We start from the raw sequence: 26,850 nt of genomic DNA, 5'->3' as shown, positions 1-26,850 counted from the left end.
GCTGGGCTGCTCCGGGGTGGGCGAGCCGGAGGCCCTGGAAGGGGCAGCCCCACGTAGGATGCCGAGGGTGGGGGCGAGGGGCGTCCGCCTCTGGGACTCAGCGCGGGGAGGAAGACACCAGGACCGCCGACTCGCCCCGAAGTTTCCAATCCAGGTCAGCCTGAGCCGAATGCAACCTCCCCAGAGGAGGGTGGGGCGGGGGCGCCGATGCTGCGCCTCCCCGGGCGAGGGGGAAGGGGCTGCGCCCCCCGGAGCCTGCCCTCGCCAACCTTTCCCCAACCCGCGAGACCGTCCGCGGCGCAGGCGGCCAACTGGCCGCTCCGTGGCCCCCCGGCTCCCGGGAGCCCGGGTCCCGCGTGCAGCCGGGGGCCAGAGCCCTCCGCACAACAAAGCCCTGGAGGGGCGCCCTCATTTTCCCGTCTCCTCTCTGCCGCGCTCCGCCGCCGCGGCCTCAGCTGGGCCTTCGCCGCGCCGGCCGCCCGTCCGCACTTCCCGGGACACCTCGGCATTACCTGCCCCGCAGCCGCGGGCCCGCTCGCCTTCGGCCGGGATCAAAGGGGCAGCGGCAAAGCGGCGCGACCTCCCGGCCCGGCGTGCGGGCGGAGCGGACCGCAGCGCGAGGAAGCGTCGCACACGCACTCCTTCCACGACTCTCCCAGCCAGCCGAGGAAAGCGGCCCCAGAGCCCGCCCAGGGGTCTGAGCCAGGTCGAGGGCCGCACAGGTAGCGGGGGAGCCGCGGGCGGCCGCCGGACCCGCCCCTCCCGCGACCCTCCCCCACCGCCGGAGTCCGGCCCTGGCTCGGCGGCGAAGGAAGCCTCGGGGACCTCCCGCCGCTCCCGCGTGTGCGCACACGCACAGGCACCCACGTGCACCCGGGCGGCCGCGCCGCGGGGCCCACGCGTTCCAACGCCGAGGTCTGCGCTCCCGAGAGGGCAGACCTGCAAAGCGAGGCGTCCCCGCGGGGCTGCCAGCAGGAAGCCTGTGTGAACGTGTGTTTCACGGTGGGCAACGCTGGCGCCCACGGCCGCACCTCGGCGAGCTGGAGCCGCAGCTCTGGTTCGGGGGTGGGGGCGGTGCGCGGAAACACTGTCTCCAGCGTGGAGTCCCCTGAGGCGCTGCACGTTAGCCCTTGAAGTGGGGATTCCGCGAATGTCCGAGGAGCGGTCAAGTTCCGTTTGGAGGAACGGGTGTCCGCGCGCACGGACCGGTGGGCTCTGCCACGCGACCTCCCGTTGGCGGCGGTCTCCCCTCGGCCGGCTGTCGCCTCCTCGCCAGCCCGGGAAGGGCGCCGCTGCCTCCCCGGAACTGGCCCCCGTGACCGACCCCGTCTCAGTTCCTAAGGGGTTCACAGACACCGCTGAGGACACACAGCACCCCCACCAGCACCCTACACCCACGCCCTCCTCCGCGCCGGCCTCGGACCCGGCGAGCCCTCAGAGCTCCTCCGGGACCCCCCACCCGGCAGCCCACCCACCCGAGCGCCCGGCCCCTCACCCGAGGTGTCACCGCGACCTCCGCACGGGTCCGCGGCCGCGCGGAGCAGGTAACCGGACTCTGGGGAAGGAGGTGGCAGCGCTCGGCTGCAGCCAGGGGGTGGGCACAGCGGCGGAGGGCGGAGGGTCTGCGGCGGGCGGCACCCGGGCCGCTCGCTGGGGGCGGACGGGGCCGCGGGGCTCCGGCGGGGCTGGGGGCCCGAGCCGGGGCAGCGGCGGCGGGGCCGGCGGCGGGGGGCGAGGACCCGCGAGGCCGACTCTGCCCGAGCCCCGCCGTGCGCTGGGGCCAGGGGAATCGCGGCGCGGCGGCGAGCAGGTGGCAAATTAAAGCCTTGCGGAGGGTGGCGGGCGGCCGAGCCCCGGCGGCGCTCGGAGTAGGGGGCGAGCAGGGCGGCGGAGGTCGTTGGGGGTGGGGGGCGGCGAAATGGAGATTTCCGGCTCTAGCGGAGGCTGGGGTGGGGGATCCTGAGCTAGCAGGGCGAGAGGGCGAGAGTGGGCTGTGTAGTCGGGAGCCGTCTGCAGCAGGGCTTTTGACGGGGTGAGGCGGGGGCAGCGGCGGTCAGGGATGTGGACGGATGGGAAAAACACAAAACTGCCCGGCCCCGATTCCAGGGCCGACGGGGGTGGTAGATACCCACACTTGCCAAGAAACAGAAAAAAAATCAAACCAAAAAATAATAATAACTCTTCTCTCTTAAAAAGAGAGAGAGAGAGAGAGAGAGAGAGAGAGAAAGTTTGGCAGGATGCCTCGCAGAAAAAAAAATACTGATCTTTCCAAGCACTTTTCACTTTGAGCATGAGCTACATTTGTCTTGTTTTCCTTAGTTTCCTTTCGGCCTCACAAAGCCCTATCTTTTCCTTTTGGACGGAGGATAGGGCTTGGAGATGGTCAGGCATCTTTGTGGTCAGTGATCCACTTTGAGGGACTGAGGGATTCATGGTTAGCCAGGGCTTGGGAGCCTCCAAAGGACCCACAAGGGGTGCAGATAACAGAACTGCAAAATAATAGGCACACAAAGGGGAGTGCTTAGCCTAAACACATTATTGGAATCCTGAAATTTGAAACCTTGTGAGAAGGTATACTTTACCTTCTGAGAAAACCTGAACGTGATTATTTCAGGTGAAAAAGAGATTTTGGTGGGGGGAGGAAGAAAAGATCTTCAAGATTTTCTACAGTGGAGGAAAAGATAACTTAAAATAACTGTCTTTTTTTGGAAAGAGTTCAGTGGTGTTCAAAATCTGTATCTGTAGAAGACTTGAAACCCTTTTAGATTTTCTAAGAAGCAAGTGTAGAATTCTAGCACACTCTCTATTGCCTGTGGTGTATTGTAAGAACTAATTATCAGAGGTGAATTGTTTCTCTTTCTCCAGTTTCCATTGTTGTTTTATTGCAGAATTGTAACATGTGTCATATCCAAAGTATTATTGACAAACTTTTTCCAGCCAGTAGCAGGATGTTCAGAATTTTTTTCTGTCACTGTAGTAGAAAGCAGTATATGTAAAACATTTATGTAGCAATAAATGTGCTACATAAAATGAATAATAAATGAACTAAAAATGTTTATATTTATGTACTAACAGTGATTTTAATATGAAACTTTCATTAAAGTTTGAAGAAAAAGGGCAGCGTTGCCAACGTAAGGAAATGGAAGTGTTAAGAAACTTGCATGAAAGTGCTGCTCCTCCTGATGACAGTGATGGTTGTGGATTGAATCAGCAGAGAAAGAGTGGGGACCTTGATAACCAGCAATCTGCCACTAAGAAGAATGAAGAATATTATTCGTAAGTCTATAGCAATATTTAACATTAGGTGATGTGATTTTTATTGTGCTATAAAGCCACTTCTAATTGGGTTATTATCTATGATTAACATATTTTTACTAAGGATTTTATTCCATGCTTTGGAATTAGAAATATATAAAGAGACAAATAATATTTGCAAACCATACTGCTAAGTATTTGTTTAAAAGTTAATGGTTGGCAAATGTGAGGGAAAAGTTATTATCTACTGTTGGTAAATACAATTATAAGACTCTGAAGGGTAACTTAAGAGCACATGTCAAAATTTGAAATAAACCATTCTTTGCCCTTTTAGCAACTTCACTCTGGGATTAGACCTGACAAGATAGCATAGTATGGTCTATTGTACACTACTACACCCATAAGTTAATGACATTTATGATGTGTTGTCATCATCTATTATGTAAGATGTAATAGGACAATTAGTGTTAAGGATGTACAACACATATGATAAAGATATTTACACAAATATGTTGCAGGGCCAGTGACATGCACTCTTCCTATATGAGAGTGTGTGGTCTGAGTCCATACTTCTCTGCTTCCTATCTACCTTCCTTTATTTTTTTTATTTTTATTTTTATTTATTTTTTTTTTGACAGGCAGAGTAGACAGTGAGAGAGAGAGAGACAGAGGGAAAGGTCTTCCTTTGCCATTGGTTCACCCTCCAATGGCCGCTCCGGCCGGCACACCATGCTGATCCGAAGGCAGGAGCCAGGTGCTTCTCCTGGTCTCCCATGCGGGTGCAGGGCCCCAGCACTTGGGCCATCCTCCACTGCACTCCCGGGCCATAGCAGAGAGCTGGCCTGGAAGAAGGACAACCAGGACAGAATCCGGTGCCCCAACTGGGACTAGAACCCGGTGTGCCGGCACCGCAGATGGAGGATTAGCCCATTGAGCCGCGGCGCCAGCCCCTATCTACCTTCCTAAGAGTGTATCTCATGGGAGGCAGTAGATGGTGGCTCCAGTACTTGGGTGTCCACACCCACGTGAGAGACTTGGGTGGAAATTCAGACCCTTGGGGATCCTTGCCCAGTCCTGGCTGTCCTGGGTATTTGTGAATGAAACAGCAGATGGAAAATCTTTCTTGATATGTTAGTCTATCTAGATCTGCTTCTCTGCCTTCCAAATAAAATGAAAATAGGTTAATAAAACATGTTGCCTATGTACATATGAATATGACATTTACAATAACATTGTTTATCAAAAATTTAGAATCAGTCTAAATACCAATCAAAATAGAAATAAATTGTCATACCAATAAAAGAACGTAGTATGCAACCATTTTTAAAAATGAGGTTTTATCTATAGTACACTGCTTTTTCACAACTAGAGTATATTTAATGTGACTAGTTTGATGATGCATCTTAAGCACATTTTATTAAAATACCATATCTGCTGAGTTGCAAAAGGGGAGTCCATGGGACACTTGTACTTCTTATAACCAATACCTATTTTATTTTTGAGTTTAGATCCCAATTTGAGCCTAAATATTAAAATATAGAATCTATAAAATAATTTGAGCATTATTGAGTATTTGCATATTGTGGTCCATATTCCTTATAAGCATTTCAGTTTGTTAGGTAAACCTTTTCAAATGCATCAAATGATGTTTCATCTGCTAAAGCAGGAGTTGAAAACTTTCTGTAAAGAACCAGATAATGAATATTTTAGGCTTTTTGGATCAGAAGGTCTCTATAGTTGTGGTGCGAAATCCTCCATAGACTATAAGGTAATTTGTGTGGCTTAATATCAATAAAACTTTATGAACAGTACTAGGAAAGATTCAGCTGGATTTATTCTTGGGCATGGTTTTACTGAACCTATGCCAAAACACTGGTACTGCTAATGCAATAAATCTTCCTTTAGAAGATGGACTACAGGCCAAAGAATGTTTCAGAATATATCATACTGTATTTTTCAGGAGTGACATCAAATAAAGCTTACAAAAACTCTAGTTGTGGAGCTGGTACAGTGGCATACAAGATTAAACTTCCACCTACAGTGTTGTCATCCCATATGGATGCCAGTTCACATCCTGGCTGCTCTTCTGATCCTGCTCTGTACTAACTTGCCTGGTAAAGCAGCCAAAGATGGCCCAGATGTGTGGGACCCTGCACCCACATGGGAGACATGGAAGAATCTCCTGCCTCCTGGCTTTTAAGCAACCCAAAAATCGCCCTTGAAAATTTTAGATTTTCAATATTATCAGCAGAATAATAATATTCAGTTATATAATACCTAATGAGAAACTTTTCAAGGAATTCACTTCCTTAAGTTTATGAATTATTTACTGATTTGATCAGAACATTTTTAGTTCCAACAACTTTAGAGAATCACAAATACTCCCTAAAATTATTATGCGAGGATTGAAAAATTCAGTTAAACATGGAGAAAAATAGATCTTCAATGATCATGGCCTTAGCAATGATCTCCTTGGGAGAACTGTCTCTATTCACTGACTCAAATTGACTTTCTCTTCACTCTTGGACTCACTCCAGTTGTTTACATTCCCACAACCCCTCCAAGACAGGTTTTCTCTGGATTGCCACTGATTTTTAATCAGTGTTGTAGTACTTTCCAAGGCCTCCTTTTCTTTTCATTAAATACTCCTTCCCCTCTTTCCCCTTCCCCCCTTCCTTCCATCTTTCCCTCCCTCCCTCCTTCCTTCCTTCTGTCTGTCCTTCCTTCTTTCCTTTCTTCTCTCTCTCTCTCTCTCTTTCTAGTTAGAGGGACAGAGAAAGAGATACAGAGAGATCTTGCATCCACTGGTTTGCTCCCCAAATGGCAGCAATGGCTGGACCTGGGCCAGCCTGAAGCCAGGCATTTGTTTCAGGTCTCTCATATGGTTGCATGAGCCCAAAAACTTGGACAGTCCTCCACTGATTTCCCAGGCACCTTAGCAGGGAGCTGAATTGGAAGCAGAGAAATCAGGACTCGAACTGGCCCATATGGGATGGTGGCACTTCATATGGTGACTTAACCCTCTGTGGCAAAGTGCTGTCACAGGCTCTCATTTTAATTAACCATTCAAAATATTTGATCCTTTTAGGGTAAAACATCTTTAAAAAATTCTTTTCAAATAATACATTTTGTCAATATAGTTTGAAACAATAGGAAAATAACAATTACTTATGGTGTTATATTTGTGGACAGACTATTTTAGGACAAGTTAAACATATTTGGGCATTAAGTCTCAGCTTAGATTTTGTAATATTTTATTATGTCTGTAGAACACTTTTCCTTCAAGATCATTTCTTGACTTGGCTTTCAGGGTATAATTCTCAACCAGTCTCTTTCTGTTTCTTTTCTACTCCACCCTGTGCTGTTTCCCTTGTTTCTCTCATCTTCTACTTTTAAAACATGGATATTTCCCAAGGCTGTCTTTGATCTTTTCTCTCATGGTTTCACTATCTTGTATATGCAAATTAATTCTGAATTTTTAACTGCAACTTAGATCTCTCTGTTTAATTCCATATTTTAGATAATAACCTGCCTACTCAACACTTCTCTTTGGGCATTTATTCAGTATTTAAAGCTTAGGTGGCCTAGTGCTGTGCTAATGATGTTCTTGTTCATACCAGCCCCTCATATAGTTTTTCCTACTTCAGTGAATGGCAATTCTTTCATCTGTTCTACCAACAGCCTTGGAGCATTCTTATACCTCAGCCTTTATGTGACAGCACATGTTGTCAAGTATACCTTCACAATATGTCCAGAAGCTAGATACATCATATCCAAGTCAGCATCAGCTGCTGTCTATATTAGTTTGTAGATTCCTCAGTGATTTTCTTGTTTATTTTTTCATAAATCCTCTTTTCATTAAATCTTAACACAGAGGACCTCTTAAAGGTCATTTTTTTCTACTTAAAACCTGGTGATTTCATTTGACTTCACATACTAAACTTCTTTCTAATGCCTACAAGGCAATACATGTTGTGACCTCACTCCTCCTTATCGCTGTGATTTCAGTTTGTGATTTTCTATCTCCTTCATTCTACTTATGCTACAGAAATTTTCACTACTCCTTAAACATACCTGGGCTCCTTCTGTGTTTGAAGATTCTTCCTTAGATGTCCACCTGGCTGATTCCTTTCCTTCCTTCAATTTTTTTCTTCCTAAGCAAGATCTTTGGCCTTCTAATATGTCCACACCTCCCTTAAACATGGAAAACATCGTTTCTCTGCTTTTGTTCTCTTCCTCTAACATACTGTATTTTGTTTTTACATAGCTTGTTCATTGCTAATGTTTTTGCTTTACTCTTTTATGTTGGATTTTGTCTTTTCACTGCCACATCTTTTGTACATAGAAGAGGCCCTAACATGCATGCAATGAGCAGCTACTCAATAATTTTTTATTAATTGAGTGAATGCAGCTTATCCTTGGAGTTTTTTTAGACATTAGAATAATACTCACTTAAAAATTGATTTTATCTGGGTTCATTCTATTTATTTTAGTTGGCAATTATATACATTTGTAATCTTTCAACTCTAGTAGTCTACATTTATGCGTGTATGTATATATGTTTTATTATATATACATATATGTTTTATTATACTTTACATAATAAAATATAATATAATGTCCTGGAAATCAACAGATGATGGCTCCAGTACTTGGGTCCATGCACCTACGCAGGAAACAATGATTGATTTCCAGACTCCTGACTTCACCCTGGCCCAGAGGATAAGAGATCCCTCTCCCTTCCTCTGCTCCTTCCTCCCTCCCTCCTCCTCCTCCATCGGCCTCTCTGCCTGTCAAAGTAAATTCAAAAATTAAATTTTAAATTTTCATTTAAGGTTGGCATTACTATATTTAACAATGAAGCCAAAAATATAGCACAATTATAACTGCTACTTCCAAACCTGAATATTATGCTTACAGACTGTGGACCTCTATATTTTAGTGTAGCATTCAAAATTAGTGCAGGCCTCATCTCTCAATGATAGATTTAGGTATTTTATATTTTTCTTGCAAATTCCAAAGAAATATATCAAATATCATATGCCTACTCTTTGCAAATTCTGTAAATAAAATGGTTTTCATCCATATTTTTCCCTCATGAGTTCTTTTTCCTTTTTTTTTTTTACCTCCTTTGTAAAGCTTTCCTGTGCTCAGATATCAGTTTCCAATATCAACACTTTTTTATTTAAGAGTCTGAAACAGGGGCTGGCACTCTGGTGTAGCTGTTGAAGCCATTGCCTGAGGTGCCGGCATCATATATGGGTGCTGATTTGAATCTCGGCTGTTCCACTTCTGATCCAGCTCTCTGCTATGGCATGGGAAGGCAGAAGAAGATGGCCCAAGTCCTTGGGTCCCTGCACTTGTGTGAGAGACCTGGAATCATCTTCTGGCTCCTGGGTTCAGATCAGCCTAGCTCTCACCATTGCAGCCATTTGGGGAATGAATCAGTGGATGAAAGACTTATCTCTCTCTCTCTTTCTCTCTCTCTCTCTCTCTCTCTCTCTCTGCCTCTCTGTAACTCTGCCTTTCAAATAATAAATAAATAAATCTTTTAAAAAAGAATCTGAAGCAGCCAGAGATAACTCTCCTCTTCTAGTACACCCCATAAATTCCCTCAATGGCCAGAACTGAGCCAGACTTTAGCCCATAGTCAGCAACCCAAACCATGTCTTGCATACAAGTGGCAGGGATTAAACTACTTGGACCAATCTTCTGGTGTTTCCCAGTATATTATGAAGCTGGAATTGATAGTGAATCCAGGATTCAAATCCAAGCACTTTGATATGGGACAAGAATGTCTTACCCTATATGTTTATATATACATATATACACACACACACTCATATATATATATGCATATATATACACACATACATATATATGTACATATATAGAGATTTATTATTAAAGGGCAGAGTTACAGAGTGACAGAGACAGGGAGACAGAGAGAGGTCTTCCATCTGCTGGTTCACTCCTCAAATGGCCACAATGGCTAGAGCTGCACTGATTTGAAACCAGGAGCCAGGAACTTCTTTTGGGTTTCCAAGTAGGTACACAGGCACAAAGACTTGGGCCATCTTCCACTTCCTTCTCAGAGCACAGCAGAGAGCTGGATCAGAAGTGGAGCAGCAGGGACTCAAATTGGCACCCATATGGGATGCCAACACTGCAGGCAGTGCTTTTCCCACTATGCCACAGTGCCGGCCCCCTGCTTATCAACTAATAGGTGAAACACCCCCCCCAATCAACCCTTCCATATTACCTTATATCATAATTGTGTTTTTACCTGTTTTCCAAAGAAGATATAACAAGGTGTGTTCAGTAAGTGTATAAAATGCATGTTACAAAAATTATTCAGCCTGGATTTCAAAGTTTTTGTATCAAAACTACTTTTCACCCAATTTTCATGTATGTTTTTAAATTTCCTGTACACCTTTCTGTACATGTGGTTATCACTTCCTCTCTTGTTTTGAATTAGTAAATGAATTAAGTTGGGGAAGAATAAGAATTTTGTCAAAATTGTGCTTCTTTAATCTTTCCCAGTAGAATAAAAAACATTGTCATGTTAATGATCTTTTTTAAATAGCTGCCCTGCCTTGCATATAAAGGAAATAAAAAATGAAAATGAAAAAGTGACTCCCATGGAGTATGGGATTAGACCAGTGATAGAGAATAGCTTTTCACTCACTAGAAGTCTACTGCAAGTGATTTATGACAACAATTTGAGTGATCTCGATCGTCTTAAAAAGTAAAATCTATGAATTCTTTAGTTTCCAGTGAAGCAATGTTAATGGTGACTAATTTTACTGAAAATAGGAAAGAATAGTGTAGTCTACAAGCCAAACAAGAGAATACTCAACTATATCAATACTGCAGTAAGGTTAAGATACTTGACAAAAAAAATGTGGCAGTCAAGGGGATTTTCTTTTATTTTAACATAGAAGCTTTTAGTCCATCTATACTACTAGAAGTGATCTAGCAGAGCGCATAGTGAATTTAATTTTATGCACATATCTAGGTATAAGAATGCTTGGTGCTTTAAATTATCTTTAGATAATTCATGTATATTTTATGGTAAAAGATGGTTCATTCAGAATTGGCTCAGAAATGGAACATCTATTTTTTAAGACTTTAACTTTTTTCATTTTGAATTATTTAAGGAATACAAACATCATGCATCATGTATACAAATTCAGGAACGTAGTTATTCTTCCTACCTTATATTCCACCCATAATCCCACCATTTTTCCTCCTTTCTCTCCTCTTTCTATTCTTATTTTTAACAAATTTCTATTTTCAGTTAACTTTATACACACAAGATTAACCATACACTAAGTGAAGAGTTCAACAAATAGTATGAACAAACAAACAAAAAAAAACCAAAAACACTGCTCCTCAATACTCAAGAAGACAAGAACTGTTCAAAATCATCACATCTCAACATGTCAATTTCATCCCAATATATTATCTTTTACATACTCTATTAGTTATGACAGATCAGAAAGAACACAGGTATTTGTCTTTTTTGGGACAGGCTTTTTACTCTAAGTAATCATTTCTAGTTACATCCATTTTATGACAAAAGAAATTATTTCATTTTTACCACCATATATTATTCCATAGTGTATATATACCATAATTTCTTAACCCAGTCTTCAGTTGATGGACATCTTGGTTCATTTCATATGAGCTATAATAAACATGGTATACAGGTTATTCTTTCATTTGCCAATTTCTTTACATTTGGGTAAATTCCCAGGAGTGGGGTGGCTGGATCATATGGTAGGTCTATATTGAGATTTCTGAAGTATCTCCATGCTATCTTCTACAGCAGGTGCACCAGTTTACATTCCCACCAACAGTGGATTAGGGTACCTTTACCCCCACATGCTTGGGAGCATTTATTATTATTTTTATTTATTTATTTATTGTTGTTGATTTCTGTATGAGAGCCATTCTAACTGGAGTGAGTTGAAACTCATTGTGGTTTCGATTTGCATTTCACTGATTTTTTTAAAACTTTTTTAACCCAATAAATTGTAGCCATGAATGCCTGACTCTACTGGGTCAGTACTGTCCTTCATACTAGTTTTTATTCCTTCATACTATTTGTTGAACTCTTTAACTAGTATAAGGTTAATCTTGTGTGTTTAAGTTAACTGAAAATAGATATTTGTGAAAAATAAAAATGGAAAGAGGATGGGGAAGAGGAAGACAAGTGGGAGTATGGGCAGGATGGAGGGTAGGTAGAATCACTATGTTCCTAAATATGTATATATGGAATCCATGAAATTTATGTTCCTTAAACAAATCAAAATGAAGAATGTTAAGCATTTTTTCAAGTGCCTGTTGCCCATTTGAATTCCCACTCTTGAAAAATGCCTGTTAAAGTCCTTTGCCCATTTCTTAGCTGGATTGTTTGTTTTGTTGTGATTGAGTTTCTTGAGCTCTTTATAAACTGTGGATATTAATCTTTTATCAGTTGCATAGTTTGCAAATATTTCTCTCATTCTCTTGGAGCTTCTTGACTTTGCTGAGTGTTACTTTTTAAGTACAGAAGCTTCCCTGTTTGATGCAATCCCAGTTGTCAATTTTGGCTTTGATTGCCTGTGCTTTTCTGGGGTCTTTTCTAAGAAATCTTTGTCTATGCCAATATACAATGGGGTTTCCTCAATGTTATTTATTAATTTGATGGTATTGAGACACAGATTTAGCTTCTGATCCATTTTGTGTGGAATTTTGTGTAAAGTGTACAGTAGGGGTCTTATTTCATATTTCTGCATGAGGAGATCCAGTTTCCCCAACACCATTTGTTGAAGAGACTGTCCTTTCTCCAGGGATTGATTTTATCTTCTTTGTCAAAAGTAAGTTCATTGTAGATGCATGGATTGATTTCTGGAGTTTATATTCTATGCCATTGGTCTATACATCTGTTTTTGTGCCAGCACCAATGTGTTTATATTATATCTGCCCTATAGTGTATCTTGAGGTCTTGTATTGTGATGTCTCCAGCTTTTTTATTGTTTAACATTGCTTTAGCTATTCAGGATCTCTAGTGTTTCCTTATGTATTTTAGCATCATTCTTTCTAAATTTGAGAAAAATCTGATGGGTATTTTGATTAGGAATGAATTGAATCTGTAAATTGCTTTTGGTAGTACAGACATTTTCATGATTTTGATTCTTCCAAACCATGAACATCGAAGATTTTTCTATTTTTTTATGTCTTCTTCTATTTCACTTTTTAATGTTTTGTAATTTTCATCATAGAAATCTTTGACATCCTTGGTTAAATTTATTTGAAGGTATGAATTTTTGTAGCTGTTATGGCATTGTCTATGTATAGATCAGCTATTGATTTGATTTTTGTGTGTTAATTTGATATTCTTCCACTTTACCAAACTCTTTTATGAGTTTTGGTAGTCTCTTAGTGGAGTCTTTTGCATCCCCTATATATGAAATCATGTCATCTGCAAATTGGAATAGTTTGACTTCTTCCTTCCCAATTTGTATCCCTTTGGTTTTATTTTCTTGCTTCATGGCTCTGGCTAAAACTTCCATGATTATATGGAATAACAGTGGTGAGAGTTGGGCATTCCTGTCTGGTTCCAGATCTTAGGGGGAATGCCTCCAGTTTCTACTCATTCAATAAGGTGCTCACTGTGGGTTTGTCATAGTTTGTCTTGATTGTGTTGATGAGTGTTGCTTCTATACTCAATTCGCTTAAGATTTTCATCATGAAAGGATGCTATATCTTATTGTATGCTTTTTCTAAATCTGTTGAGATAATAATATGTTTTTCTTCAATTTGGTAATGTGATGTATCACATTGATTGGTTTGTATACCAGGGATAAATCCTACTTGGTCTGGGTGAATGATCTTTCCATGTGTTGTTGGACTCAATGAGCTGGCATTTTGTGGAGGATTTTTCATCTTTGACCATCTGAGATATTCTGCGATTTTACAGGGTAGAAACTTCCTACTCTTAGGAAGTGTGAAATTCACAAGAATTGCAAATAATGTACAAGTTCTTAAGTGTGGATGCTTGTAATAATTAAATACGTCTTCTTCAGATTGTAATCTTAGTTACATAGAAGCACACCATAAAGAAGTTTCATGATTTGTTTTGAACATTGTATTTTGAATTTATGTTTTGTTGTATTATAAGTCGTGCTGCAACAAACATCTTCTATATAAACATTTCTTTATATGCCAAGTGCTTTACTTTGAATAAATACTTCAATATGGAATTTTATGGCTAAATTTGAGGAAACCTTTTTAAATGCTTGGTTAATATTTCTAAATTTTTGTCAAGAAAGTACATAAGCTTATACTTCCATCAACAGATATATAGTTGACACTTTTTTTAACCTTTGAAGATTTTGAAATTTACTTATTTTAACATGCATGGGATGACAGAAAACTGGAAAGTAATCACTGATTAGTTTCTTGAACATTTCTCTTTTTTACATGCAAAAATTCGTTTCATGTTCTATGTTGAAAGCACTTAGCACCCTTGCTTAATTAACAATGTCATTTTTTGAAATTGTTTATGAAATGTTTAATAATCATTAAGTTGAAAATACTACCAAAAATATCAATTCTATGAAGTCACACATATACTCTTTACCCTTGGATGATATTAATCAGTAGCTGTGTGTATCATGTAAAAGACATGTATAAATTATAGACTGTATTACACTCTAAGTAATTTTTAAGGATACCTGTAATATTTGATAAAGTTGAAACTGTAGTTCTAATAACTATATAAAGGTCTTTATAAACAATAACTCATTAAGGGCCAGAACTGTTGCATAGTAAGTTAAGCCTCTGCCTGTAGCACCAGCATTCTATATGGGTACTGGTCCAATTCCTGGGTACTCCACTTCTGATCTAGCTGCCTGCTTAAGGCCTAAGAAAGCATTAGAAGGTGCCAAGTGCTTGGGGCTCTGCACCCCACATGGGAGATAAGGAAGAAGTTCCGGGCTTCTCACTTCATATCCTCTGATTTCCTGCTGTTGTAGCCATTTGGAGAGTAAATCAGCAGATGAAAGACCTCTCTGTGTGTCTCTTCTCTATATATATAACTTTGCCTCTCAAATAAATACATAAATCTTTTTTTAAAAACTCATTAAAGATTGGATAATTCTAAATTATCTTTCCTAATGGAGATGTAATTATGAATGGATGAGGAAGAGGTAATTTTCAACTCATAACTCTACTGGATAATTTCAAAATTCCTTTCTTGATAACAGTTATCTGTTGCAAGTAACAGAATCTTATCAATTATCAGAATGTAATTTCTGATAACAAAGATTTATTTATTTGAAAGAGTGAGAGAGAGAGAGAGAGAGAGAGAGAGCTAGAGAGAGAGAGAGAAAGAGCTGCTGGTTCACTGTGGGTGGCCTCAATGGCCAGGATTGAGCCAGGCTGAAGCCAGGAGCTAGGAGCTTCTTCTAGGTCTCCCAGGTAGGTGGCAGCAGAGATTGAAGTACTTGAGCCACCTTGTGCTGCTTTCCCAGGCCATTAGCAAGGAGCTAGATAGAAGTACATCTGCTGGGAGAGGAACCTGTGGTCACATGGGGTGTTAGTATCACAGGCAGTAGCTTGACACACTATACAATACCAATCTCAAGTATGTGCTATTTTTTTTGTTTTAAGAATGTGCGTTCACAGCTAACTTTCTTTTTTTATTAAACTTTTATTTAATGAATATAAATTTCCAAAGTACAGCTTATGGATTACAATGGCTTCCCCCCTCCCATAACTTCCCTCCCACCCGCAACCCTCCCAATTCCCGCTCCCTCTCCACTTCCATTCACATCAAGATTCATTTTCAATTCTCTTTATATACAGAAGAGCAGTTTAGTATATATTAAGTAAATTTTCGACAGTTTGCCCCCACATTGCAACACAAAGTGAAAAAATACTGAAAAATACTGTTGGAGTACTAGTTATAGCATTAAATAACAGTGTAGAGTACATTAAAGACAGAGATCCTACATGATATTTTTTAAAAATTAATTTTCTATGCAATTTCCAATTAAACACCAGGTTTTTTTTTTCATTTCCAATTATCTTTATATACAGAAGATTGATTCTGTATATAATTAAAAGATTTTATCAGTTTGCACCCACACAGAAACACAAAGTGTAAAAATACTGTTTCAGTACTAGTTATAGCATCACTGCACATTAGACAACACATTAGGGACAGATCCCACATGAGATGTAAGTACACAGTGACTCCTGTTGCTGACTTAACAATTTGACACTCCTGTTTATGGTGTCAGTAATCTCCCTAGGCTCTAGTCATGAGTTGCCAAGGCTATGGAAGCCTTTAGAGTTCGCTGACTTTGGTCTTATTCTGACAGGGTAATAGTCAAAGTGGAAGTTCTCTCCTCCCTTCAGAGAAAGGTACCTCCATCTTTGATGGCCCCGTTCTTTCCACTGGGATCTCACTCACAGAGATCTTTCATTTAGGTCTTGTTCTTCTTTTTTCTTTTCCATGGTATCTTGGCTTTCCATGCCTACAATACTTTCATGTGCTCTTCAGCCAGATCTGAATGCCTTAAGGGCTGATTCTGAGGCCAGAGTGCTGTTTAGGACATCTGCCATTCTATGAGTCTGCTGTGTATCCCACTTCCCATGTTGGATCCTTCTCTCCCTTTTTGGTTCTATCAGTTAGTATTAGCAGACACTAGTCTTGTTTGTGTGATCCCTTTGACTCTTAGACCTATCAGAGTGATGAATTGTGAACTGAAATTGATCACCTGGACTAGTGAGGTGGCATTGGTACATGCCACCTTGATGGGATTGTATTGGAATCCCCTGGCACATTTCTAACTCCACCATTTGGGGCAAGTCCGATTGAGCATGTCCCAAATTGTACATCTCCTCCCTCTCTTTTTCCCACTCTTATATTTAACAGGGATCAATTTTCAGTTAAAATTTAAACACCTTAGAATAATTGTGTGTTAATTACAGAGTTCAACCACTAGTACTAGAACAACAACAACAACAAATACTAAAAAGGATACAGTATTACATTGTACATCAACAGTCAGGACAAGAGCTGATCAGGTCATTGTTTCTTATAGAGTCCAATTCACTTCAACAGGTTTCCCCTTTGGTGCTCAGTTGTCACTGATCAGGGAAAACAAATGAAATTTGTCTCTTTGGGACTGGCTTAATTCACTCAGCATTATGTTTTCCAGATTCCTCCATCTTGTTGCAAATGATCGGGTTTCATTGTTTCTTACTGCTGTATAGTATTCTATGGAGTACATGTCCCATAATTTCTTTATCTAGTCTACTGTTGATGGGCATTTGGGTTGATTCCAGGTCTTAGCTATTGTGAATTGAGCTTCAATAAACATTAATTAATTGACTCCTAGGCGTACTTTTTAGTGAGACAGTTTCCTGAAATTAGTATGAAGTGAAACCTAACTAGACAAAATAATTCTACAAATTAAGGAATAATTTTGAAAAATAAATGCTCTTATTTTTAGCACAGAAAAATGTATGTAAAAGTTAGGTGCATGTGTTTGGGGGAACATGACAACTTAAACCCACAGGGCTGCCTACTGCTACTACTCCCACTACCACTACTGCTGCTGCTAGTGGTGCTTCTGTAAGTCTTGACACAACCTGGCACTTGTGCAGTTATCTTCCCTTGACTGTAATCATTGGTAATACCTCAGGAGGGTGTCTTGAAACCAACTCTTCTTTGAGTTTTCCTCCTCTACTTGAGAAAGAAAGATGAACGTGGAAAAGAGGGGAAGTATAACTCACAGGCTGGTTAGCATTCTACCTCGGGCATTCTGGGGGACTATGTCTGTAGAAGACAGGAAGGGCAAGGCCCACCCCCTCTGATGCCTTCCAAACAGTGTTAGGAATGGACTGTCTCTGGAGTGGCTTTAGTTCCTTTGGTAACCAACAACTCTGTCATTCTCTCTTAGAATTTGGTGCTCTGAAATGTCTCAATGTGGGAAAAGCTTATTTTTCCCTCTAGGAAGTTGGTTAAATGTGTGAAAGGCACAGGGTTATTGATAGCAAGTGCTTGAAAATGCCTTTGGGAGATGGTATTTTAAATCTAAACTGGTTTACTCAACAGAAATATGTCCCTTCTTTTGCAATGAAAACGGATGCAACGGGAAAACATTAAGCTTAGTGAAATAAGCCAGTCCCAAAAAAGACAAATAGCCTGCTTACCTCAATGTGGTAATTTATATACAATTCCAAAAAAAATAATAATAATAATAAGCAATGGGAAGAAGTGAACATCTTGTCATTCAGTTGTTTTTAATTCTTTCTTTATCTTCCTGTGGACCTGTGGTCTCTCTACTTTTTACTTGTTAAATATTATGGTTGCTGGTGAATTAAGCCTGTTATTCTAGAGTGGGTTAAATTATGTTTTTGTGGGGGACAGCACCTTGGTGCAGCGGCTTTAACCCAGGCCTGCAGGGCTGGCATCCTATATGGGTGCCAATTTGAGTCCCAGCTGCTCCACTTCCAATTCAGCTCCCTGCTATTGCTCCTGGGAAAGCAGCAGAGGAAGGCCCAAGTCCTTGAGCCCCTACACCCACGTGGGAGACATGGAGGAAGCTTCTGGCTCCTGGCTTTGGATCGGCCCAGCTCTCTCCATTGGGGTTATTTGGGTAATGAACCAGCGGATGGAAGACCTCCCTCTCTCTGTGTCTCTACCACTCTCTCTAACTCTTTGAAGTCAATAAAATGAATCTTTTGAAAAACTAAAATTTTGTTTTTGCTAAAAGTGTAAAAAAGTAATGAAGAGAGGAGATGGTTTTTTGGGAGAGCAGGAAGGAGTGAAATACATTTATCTCCTTAGAATTTTACTTACGAAATACATGACATCTGTTCTCTTTACATTAATAAAAAAGTATAAAATATTGTCATAAAAATTATAAAATGTTTATATAATTATAAAATTATGAAATATTCAGCATGCACAATATGATGCTTTCACATATTTGTATATAGTTAAATGGTCATTATAATCAAGAAAATCATCCTGTATCTTAGCTAACACAGCTACCATTTAAATATGAGTATACCAAGTGGCAACAAGAAACTTTAAGTAGAACCTCCCAGAAAGGAGCATTACCTGATTAGCTCTATATCATTCATAACCATTCCTCTCCCTCTGCCTTTGTATGAACCAGTTGTTTACAACCCACTAGAAATATGTTTTGTTAATTTTGAGCAATTTGAAAACATCAGTTGCATACAGTAGGTATGCCCTGACACATTTTTAGTGTTAAAATACTTTTATTTAATGGGACAGTCCATTTATGCTTACAGCCTTTTTAAAGACAAACCATTAGTAAGTGCACAAAATGATATACTAAGCATTTGTCTTGCAATTTTCACAGGGAGCATGAGAAATCAACAGTGGTCAGAACTGAATTTCTTGAGGAGACACAGAGGAATGAATCTTTACCCAGCACTAGTACTATGAGGCCTGCTCTACCGTCATCCAGTGTTGGGAATGTTCATGGTGGATTAATGTGCGAAGGAAACTTTGTCCCACAAAGAAACTTGAGAATACCTACCTCACAGCTACAGCTTTCACGTAATCGCACACTGGACTCCTCATGCATGGTTAGATATGTTGTCTTTTTTCCTTTGGGTTTCAGATTGATGATATAATCATTTTTGATTTGGTGAAATACTGATTGTGACTGAGTGATAAATGCTAATTTTCACAATTGTCTTCATCAGATAGAAAGGAAATAAGTGTATGACTTTTTTACTTCAAAGAATAAATGGAACCAAATGAGCACATTTTAAATTTCCTAAAAGCTGCATTTATGTTAGCTTTTAGAAATTGAATATCTTTCCCTGTAACTAAAGGTGTAGTTTGGAATACATTGGCTTATTTTCCAACTGAATTTGCACTGACTGTGGTTCAAGGCATTTGTTAATGTTTTGTTGCAACATCCAGTTTTTTCTTTTTTTTATTATTTTTTTAACTTTTATTTAATAAATATAAATTTCCAAAGTACAGCTTATGGATTACAATGGCTTTTTCCCCCTCATAACTTCCCTCCCACCCACTACCCTTCCATCTCCTGCTCCCTCTCCCATTCCATTCACATCAAGATTCATTTTCAATTCTCTTTATCTACAGAAGATCAATTTAGTATATATTAAGTAAAGATTTCAACAGACTGCACACACACAGAAACACAAAGTGTAAAGTACTGTTTGAGTACTAGTTATAGCATTAATTCACATTGAACAACACATTAAGGACAGAGATCCTACATGAGGAGTAAGTGCACAGTGACTCTTGTTGTTGACTTAACAAATTGACACTCTTGTTTATGGCATCAGTAATCACCCTAGGCTTTGTCATGAGTTGCCAAGGCTCTGGAAGCATTTTGAGTTTGATGACTCCGATCTTATTTCGACAAGGTCATAGTCAAAGTGGAAGATCTCCCCTCCCTTCAGAGAAAGGTACCTCCTTCTTTGATGGTCCATTCTTCCAGTGGGATCTCACTCGCAGAGATCTTTCATTTGGATTGGTTTTTTTGTTTGTTTGTTTTTTGTGTTTTTTTTTGTTTGTTTTTTGTTTTGTTTTGTTTTGTTTTTGCCAGAGTGTCTTGGCTTTCCATGCCTAAAATACTCTCATGGGCTCTTCAGCCAGATCCAAATGCCTTAAGGGCTGATTCTGAGGCCAGAGTGCTGTTTAGGACATCTGCACTTCTATGAGCCTGCTGTGTATCCTGCTTCCCATGTTGGATCGTTCTCTCCCTTCTTAATTCTATCAGTTAGTATTAGCAGATGCTAGTCTTTATGTGATCTTTTTGACTCTTAGAACTATCATTCAATTTTTCTACCTCTTAAATCAGAAATGTGATCCAAACATTTCATCACAAATGGATGCTTTTTAAAGAAATCCAGTTTAAGTGCTTTTTTGTGAAGTATGTAAACCTGTAATAATAAAAAAAGATTAACTTTTTAAATTTTTGCAGTTTCTTCCATAAAAAAGAAAATTGCCATTTACTAATAATGCATTGCCATGCTAATGCTTGTAAAATATTTCTATAGCTGAGAAGTGGCTCATCAGTTTTGTGACTTAAATCAAGCTTTTGTTTCCATTTTTGAAATGAAATTCTAATATTTCTATATTCTTATTGCTTGAATGGTTGATAATGTATATGGCAATGAACCATATCTTGAAATAACAATTACCTCCAAACTGAATTGACGGTTTTCTTCCACCAAGTATCCTGTACAAAGCTTCACAGTCAGTCCCATCTCCAATGAAATTAATTATTTTTCTGTTGTTAGGCTTGATTCCAATGAAAAAGATGGCTTTACATTATACAGTTCTTTTTTTTAATTAAACTTTTATTTAATGAATATAAATAAGTACAGCTGATGGGTTACAGTGGCTTTCCCCTTCCAAAATTTCCCTCCCACCCACAACCCTCCCCTTTCCTGGTCCCTCTCCCCTTCCAATCACATCATGATTCATTTTCAATTCTCTTTATATACAGAAGATAGTTTAGTATATATTAGGTAACGATTTCAACAGTTTGCCCCCATATAGTAACACAAAGTGAAAAAAAATACTGTTGGAGTACTAGTTATAGCATTAAATATGAGTGTACAGTACATTAAAGAGAGAGATCTTACATAATATACAGTTCTGCTATTAAAGGGGCATGCTCTTGGTCCTCATTTTCTTACACCCTTGCTAATGATTTAAAGGCAAGCAGCACATCATTTTTTAGAAAAAAATGTATTTAACAAATGTAAATTTCAAAACTACAGCTTTTGGATTATAGCAGTTTTCCCCCCATAACCACCCTCCCACCCACAAACCATCCCATCTCCTACTCCCTCTCCCATCCCATTCTTCATTAAGATTCATTTTTAATTATCTATATACAGAAGATCAACTTAGTATAAGTAAAGATTTCAACAGATTCACCCACACAGATGCACAAAGTATAAAGAACTGTTTGAAGAATATTTTTACCATTAATTCTCATAGTACAACACATTAAAGACACGGATGCTACATAAGTAAGTGCACAGTGACACCTGTGTATCAGGAGTATATCAGGAGATAGAAGACCGCTCTGTCTCTCTAAACCTTTTAAATAAGTCTTCTAAAGTTTGTAAGTCTTTTAAATAAAAAAAATGTTAAAAAATTTGTATCCTAGGTTTCACCGCATAATGTAGAATGTTGTTGCATGAACTCAAAAATTGAAATCCAGAATTTGAAGAAGGAATTAAGTGACTTCAGGAGACAAGTATGTTGAAATTTAATGGGTCAATAGAAATACTAAAGTTGATTATATATTGTAAGTTTTTGGATACAGTTTCACAAAACATAACATTTTATGTGTTCATTTTAATTAATTTAGTACAATTCTATTTTAATGATGCATTTAAACTCTCACTTTGCTATTTCCCTTAAAGTTGAATTTAAAAATAGTATTTGCCCTTAAGAACTTGAAAATTGTGCATTATTCCTCTTGAGCTGGCATATTTTATTTCCTTTGAAACAGTATTTATAGTGATACTTCTTACTGTCATGGTGAAGAAAGCCAGGTTTAATAAGAGTCTCGAGAGTGTTTAATGAAATGCTGCAGGGACTTGTCATTTCTTATTTTCACTCTTGTGAATGGATACAGAGCTTATGTGTATTTATTTCTTAGATTTAATAACTTGTACAGAAAGGCCATTATACTCTGCTCCAAAATATCTTCAGCTACTATAAGATCTATCTCAAATATAGACACTTGCTTCATTTTCCTTTAACTTCTTCCTATAACAAAAGGATAAACCTATTCAAATCAAATGTGGTGTACACTCATGAGAATTAAAATTATCTGGATGCTGACACTGGACTTTAGTGCATCAATGTATCGAGATAGAAAGGGGCCTACTAACATTCAAGTCTAATGTATACGCTGAAAAAAATGCCGGGCCAGCATTATGATGCAACAGGTTAAGCCATGGCTAGTCACTCCAGCATCCCATGTTGGAGTGCCCATTTGCTCGGCTTCCTTCTAATCTACCTAGGAAGGCAGCAGATGATGGCTCCAGTGCTACCCATTTGGGAGACCTGGATGGAGTTTGTGACTCCTGGGTTCAATCTGGTCCAGCCCTGCCCATCGCAACCATGTTGGGAGTGAACGAGCAGATGGAAGATCTGTTTTCCCTTTCACTTTTTTGCTCTGCATTTTAGCTGCATTTACTTTATTTATTTATTTATTTATTTTGTACAGGCAGAGTGGACAGTGAGAGAGAGACACAGAGAGAAAGGTCTTCCTTTTTGCCATTGGTTCACCCTCCAATGGTTGCCGCGACCGGCGGGCTGCAACCAGCGCACCGCGCTGATCTGATGGCAGGAGCCAGGTGCTTCTCCTGGTCTCCCATGGGGTGCAGGGCCCAAGCACTTGGGCCATCCTCCACTGCACTCCCTGGCCACAGCAGAGAGCTGGCCTGGAAGAGGGACAACCGGGACAGAATTGGTGCCCCGAAAGGGACTAGAACCCAGTGTGCCGGTGCCACAAGCCAGAGGATTAGCCTATTGAGCCGCAGCGCTGGCCAGGTGCATTTATTTTAAAAACACATTGGTTTAAAAAGTTTTACACCAAAATAACTTATCTCTTAAACTCATTTTTCCCCTACAGTTATTATAGCACCCTCAAATATTTCACATACATTACCTTTCACATATTTAAACTAATAAAATTCAATGTCCCATACTGTATTCCCAGCATTGTATGACCATTACCACTGTAAACTTAGGCATATTTTTCACCATCAAAATAAGCCTTGTATAAGTTATCAATAACCACTTCGGTGCCTCTGTCCTCTAGTCCTAGGCATTCACTTTCTTCAGGTCTCTACAGATTTACCTGTTCTTGACAGTTATTATAGATAGGGTGCTACAGTATATTTTTCTTTGTAACTGGCTTCTAGCATGTAGCATAATAATTTCACAGTTGATTCATGTTGTGGCATGTAGCAGAACTTCTTTCTATTTATTGTCAAATAATTTTTATTTTTTTAATTTATTTATTTGAGAGGTAGAGTTATAGACAGTGAGAAGGATAGACAAAGATCTTCCTTCTGTTGCTTCACTCCCCGTATTACTTTCAACAGGAATGTATACATGAACAGCAGGAGGTGAATTGAAACATGTGGTGATATTTTTCAAAGTACAGATTACACCCTAATAAACTCATTGTTAAATTGAAAATATCCTCAGTGAAAAATGCACTTAATACACCTAGTCTTGCCAACATCCTCGCTTGTGATTAGTTGACTGGGAGCTGTTTAACTGCTACTGTTCAGTGTCATGGGAGAGCAGTGTCTGCATATCCCCAACTTGGGAAATGCTCCAAATTCAGAGTGTGTTCTAGAGAATGTGTATCACTTGTGCACATCATAAACATGAAAAATCAGAAGTCAGACTATCACAAGTCTGTTATAGGCTGAGTGTACCTTGGAATTAAATGTTCCAACTATGATTTAACAATAAAATTATAAAGCAGTGACAAAAATATCTTATTAGGTAGAGGTGAAACATTTTCAGTAGCAACTGGCTGACACCCTTCAAAGATAATCAATATCAGAGATATTACTGGAGCTCATAGTTCATTATTACCCTCTGTAAAAAGATGACACAAAGGATGTAAAGAACAAATGAAGTAAAATCAAAGACAAGTCCATAAGATATTCAACATGTGGAAGAGAAATTCTGTAGCTGGATAAAGAATGTAACTTTTTATATATGAATTTCAGTAAATACAGCTTTTTAAATTTTTCTGTATAATTGCAGTACACTTTTGTCATTACAGTGAATTTATTTCTTAAATCTCTGACATTCACTTGGCCCTTCTTGTAATTTCACTCTTTTTAAAATAATGCCCTTAGGAAAATTGAGGATTACATAGCATTTCTCATGGAAGTTGAGAGACATTTTGTTGTGTTAACAATATTGTAATATTATATTCCTATGGCTATGTGGAAACAAAACCTATTAAATCACAGAATAAAATGTAATGAAATGCTCCAAAAATTTTCTATTTTTTGAATGTATACCTAGCCTATATATCTTTATTTCATATATTTCAGAATAAATTCTGTAGAACAAATTCTATAGAAACTCTACTACACTCTTAAACAAAATTCATATGTTTTGATTACTTTACAATCTATTGGAAAAATTTGTCATACATGTTAGGCTATTCATGTATTCATATACAGATGTAAATACATCTGAACTAGAGAATTGTCTAGATCTTGCCACTATACTTTTTAAAACCAATGTGTTGAGACACAAGGGAGCTTCCTAAATGTACGCTATGAAACATATGCATTGGTTTAAAAAAGTTGCATGAAAATGAACTTATCTGTTAAGTCCATTATTTCCACAAACCTTTTAATGTAACCTCATATATTTCAAATAAGTTCATCCATTTAATTTAATAAAATACACTGACCCTTAGTATATTTCCCAGAATTATATGACCATCACAACTATTAACTTTAGCACATGCTTAGCAACCTAGAAAAAAACCTTATACCAGTTACTCATCACCAATCAACTCCTCTATCTTCCCTAGTCCTGGGCAATCAAATTTTTCTCGGGTCTCCAAGGAGACATTTCATATAAATAGGGTCCTACAGCGTGCGGTTCTTTATGACTGGCTTCTTGTATTTAGGTATTTTCTGGGTTTGCCATGTTGTAGCTTGTGTTACTACTTTTTTTATTGTCAAATATTCTTGTATTATATAATGTAATACTATTCTGTTGTATAAATTACCCAGTTCATCAGTGGATTAACATTTAGGTGGTTTCTACTTTTTGACTACTGTTAGTGCTGCTTTGAGCATTCATTTGCGAGTAATTTTGTGAGAATTAGTGTTTTCCTCCTTGCAATTGGATTCTATCCATCTCTGGCTTAACTGTACCTGTTTCCCATCTCTCCACTTTTCTTTGCGCTGTCCACTCTTTCTTTTAGTTCCTGTACATCTTAGCTTGTTTATGCAGATCGAGGCCCAAATTTCCCTTTTTTCAATAAGCTTTTCATTCTGTGACATGTTTATCTCTTACAGGCATAACTGTTTTCAGTACTTGTCAGCTACTTTGTGCATAGCAATGTGACCCTTAGTTTTACATAGCATTTTGTTTTTTCATAGGAGATAATCTTCTCTAAATAGAAATGTAACTCAGAGGAAAATATCTGATATGCATGTCATTTTTCCTCGTATATATTGAAGATAGTTAAGAAGACATTAAAATAGGGCTGGCGCTGTGGATCAACAGGCTAATCTTCCGCCTTGCAGCGCCGGCACACCGGGTTCTAGTCCCGGCTGGGGCACCGGATTTTTTCCTGGTTGCCCCTCTTCCAGGCCAGCTCTCTGCTATGGCCCGGGAGTGCAGTGGAGGATGGCCCAAGTGCTTGGGCCCTGCACCCCATGGGAGACCAGGAGAAGCACCTGGCTCCTGCCATCGGATCAGCGTGGTGCGCTCTCCGCAGCACACCTACCGCGGCGGCCATTGGAGGGTGAACCAATGGCAAAAGGAAAACCTTTCTCTCTGTCTCTCTCTACTGTCCACTCTGCCTGTCAAAACTAAAAAATAAAAATAAAAAAAATGCAATGTAAAGTCATTACTGTATTCATAGTACATTTTGTATCTCTCTTTATCCATTGATAGTTATTCTAGTTATATCTATCCTTTTGGGTACTCCAAAATATGTTATCTGAAAACTGGTGTGTGGCTATCTTTTGGTGTCTTTGCTTATATTGTTAACGTCTTTTACACTGCCATGAAAGTTGAGTAATGATAGATCTATGATTCTGAATTCCAACTGTAATCATAACTCTTCAGTGAGTCCTTGATAATGAGTTATTTTGATACTATAAATTTAATTCCTCATCAAGCATGGATACTAAATTATTGTGGAAGCTTTATTTTCACCATGCAATATACTTACTCTGGATTTTTAAAAGCAAATGGTTGTAAGAGAAAAGATAAAAATGACTACTATGACATGGCTTTGCAGAGTGATATAGTGCTACTATGATTGCATGTTTAAAAACAAGCTTTACCCTACTGTGATCATCAACCTTTGCACAGGCTTACTTTATTCAATTCATATCAGTGTGCAATGGCTATTAAGCTTGTTCATAATTCTTGAGGTATTTTCTGTAAATTCCTGTAGAAATGACTTAGGGATATGGCATAGAATTATTAGTCACTTTCAAGGGTACCCTCTCTGTCAAAAGTATAATAATCGATGGCATTTTGACCAACTCAATAGCAACTAATTTTCCAGAAGGTTCTCATCTCACGAATGGAGGTTCTCATCTACCAGAGAGTACTTGGGTTGATATATTTTATGGGCACAATTTGGAAGTGAAGAATTTGGATTGGGAAATAGAGATATCTGACTCAGGCCTCCAAATAATATAGTTAGGTTTATGTCTGAAAAGAACCTCAACAGACTGCTAAAGTTGTATCTATGGCAGAGGGGATTCCAACGAAAATGGAAGTGACCCAGAATTTGATGCCTTTGAAAAGTCTTGCATTAG

The 26,850-nt window shown here is 39.5% G+C and overlaps 1 protein-coding gene across 1 annotated transcript in view; it reads left to right on the top strand.

Annotated features, from left to right (window-relative positions):
* LOC133754504 (ankyrin repeat domain-containing protein 26-like) overlaps positions 1–26,850 on the top strand; it is a 133,189-nt gene that overhangs the window by 74,437 nt on the left and 31,902 nt on the right. The window contains 3 exon segments of the mRNA XM_062184966.1: positions 3,104–3,276; positions 18,651–18,879; positions 21,456–21,545. Of these exon segments, the coding sequence (XP_062040950.1) occupies positions 3,104–3,276; positions 18,651–18,879; positions 21,456–21,545 (492 nt within the window).

The sequence above is a fragment of the Lepus europaeus genome, unplaced genomic scaffold, assembly GCF_033115175.1.
Source record: "Lepus europaeus isolate LE1 unplaced genomic scaffold, mLepTim1.pri SCAFFOLD_119, whole genome shotgun sequence".
NCBI classification, from domain to species: Eukaryota; Metazoa; Chordata; class Mammalia; order Lagomorpha; family Leporidae; genus Lepus; species Lepus europaeus.
The sequence above is the reverse complement of the archived record's forward strand: the minus strand, read 5'-3'. Positions and strand labels throughout refer to the sequence as shown.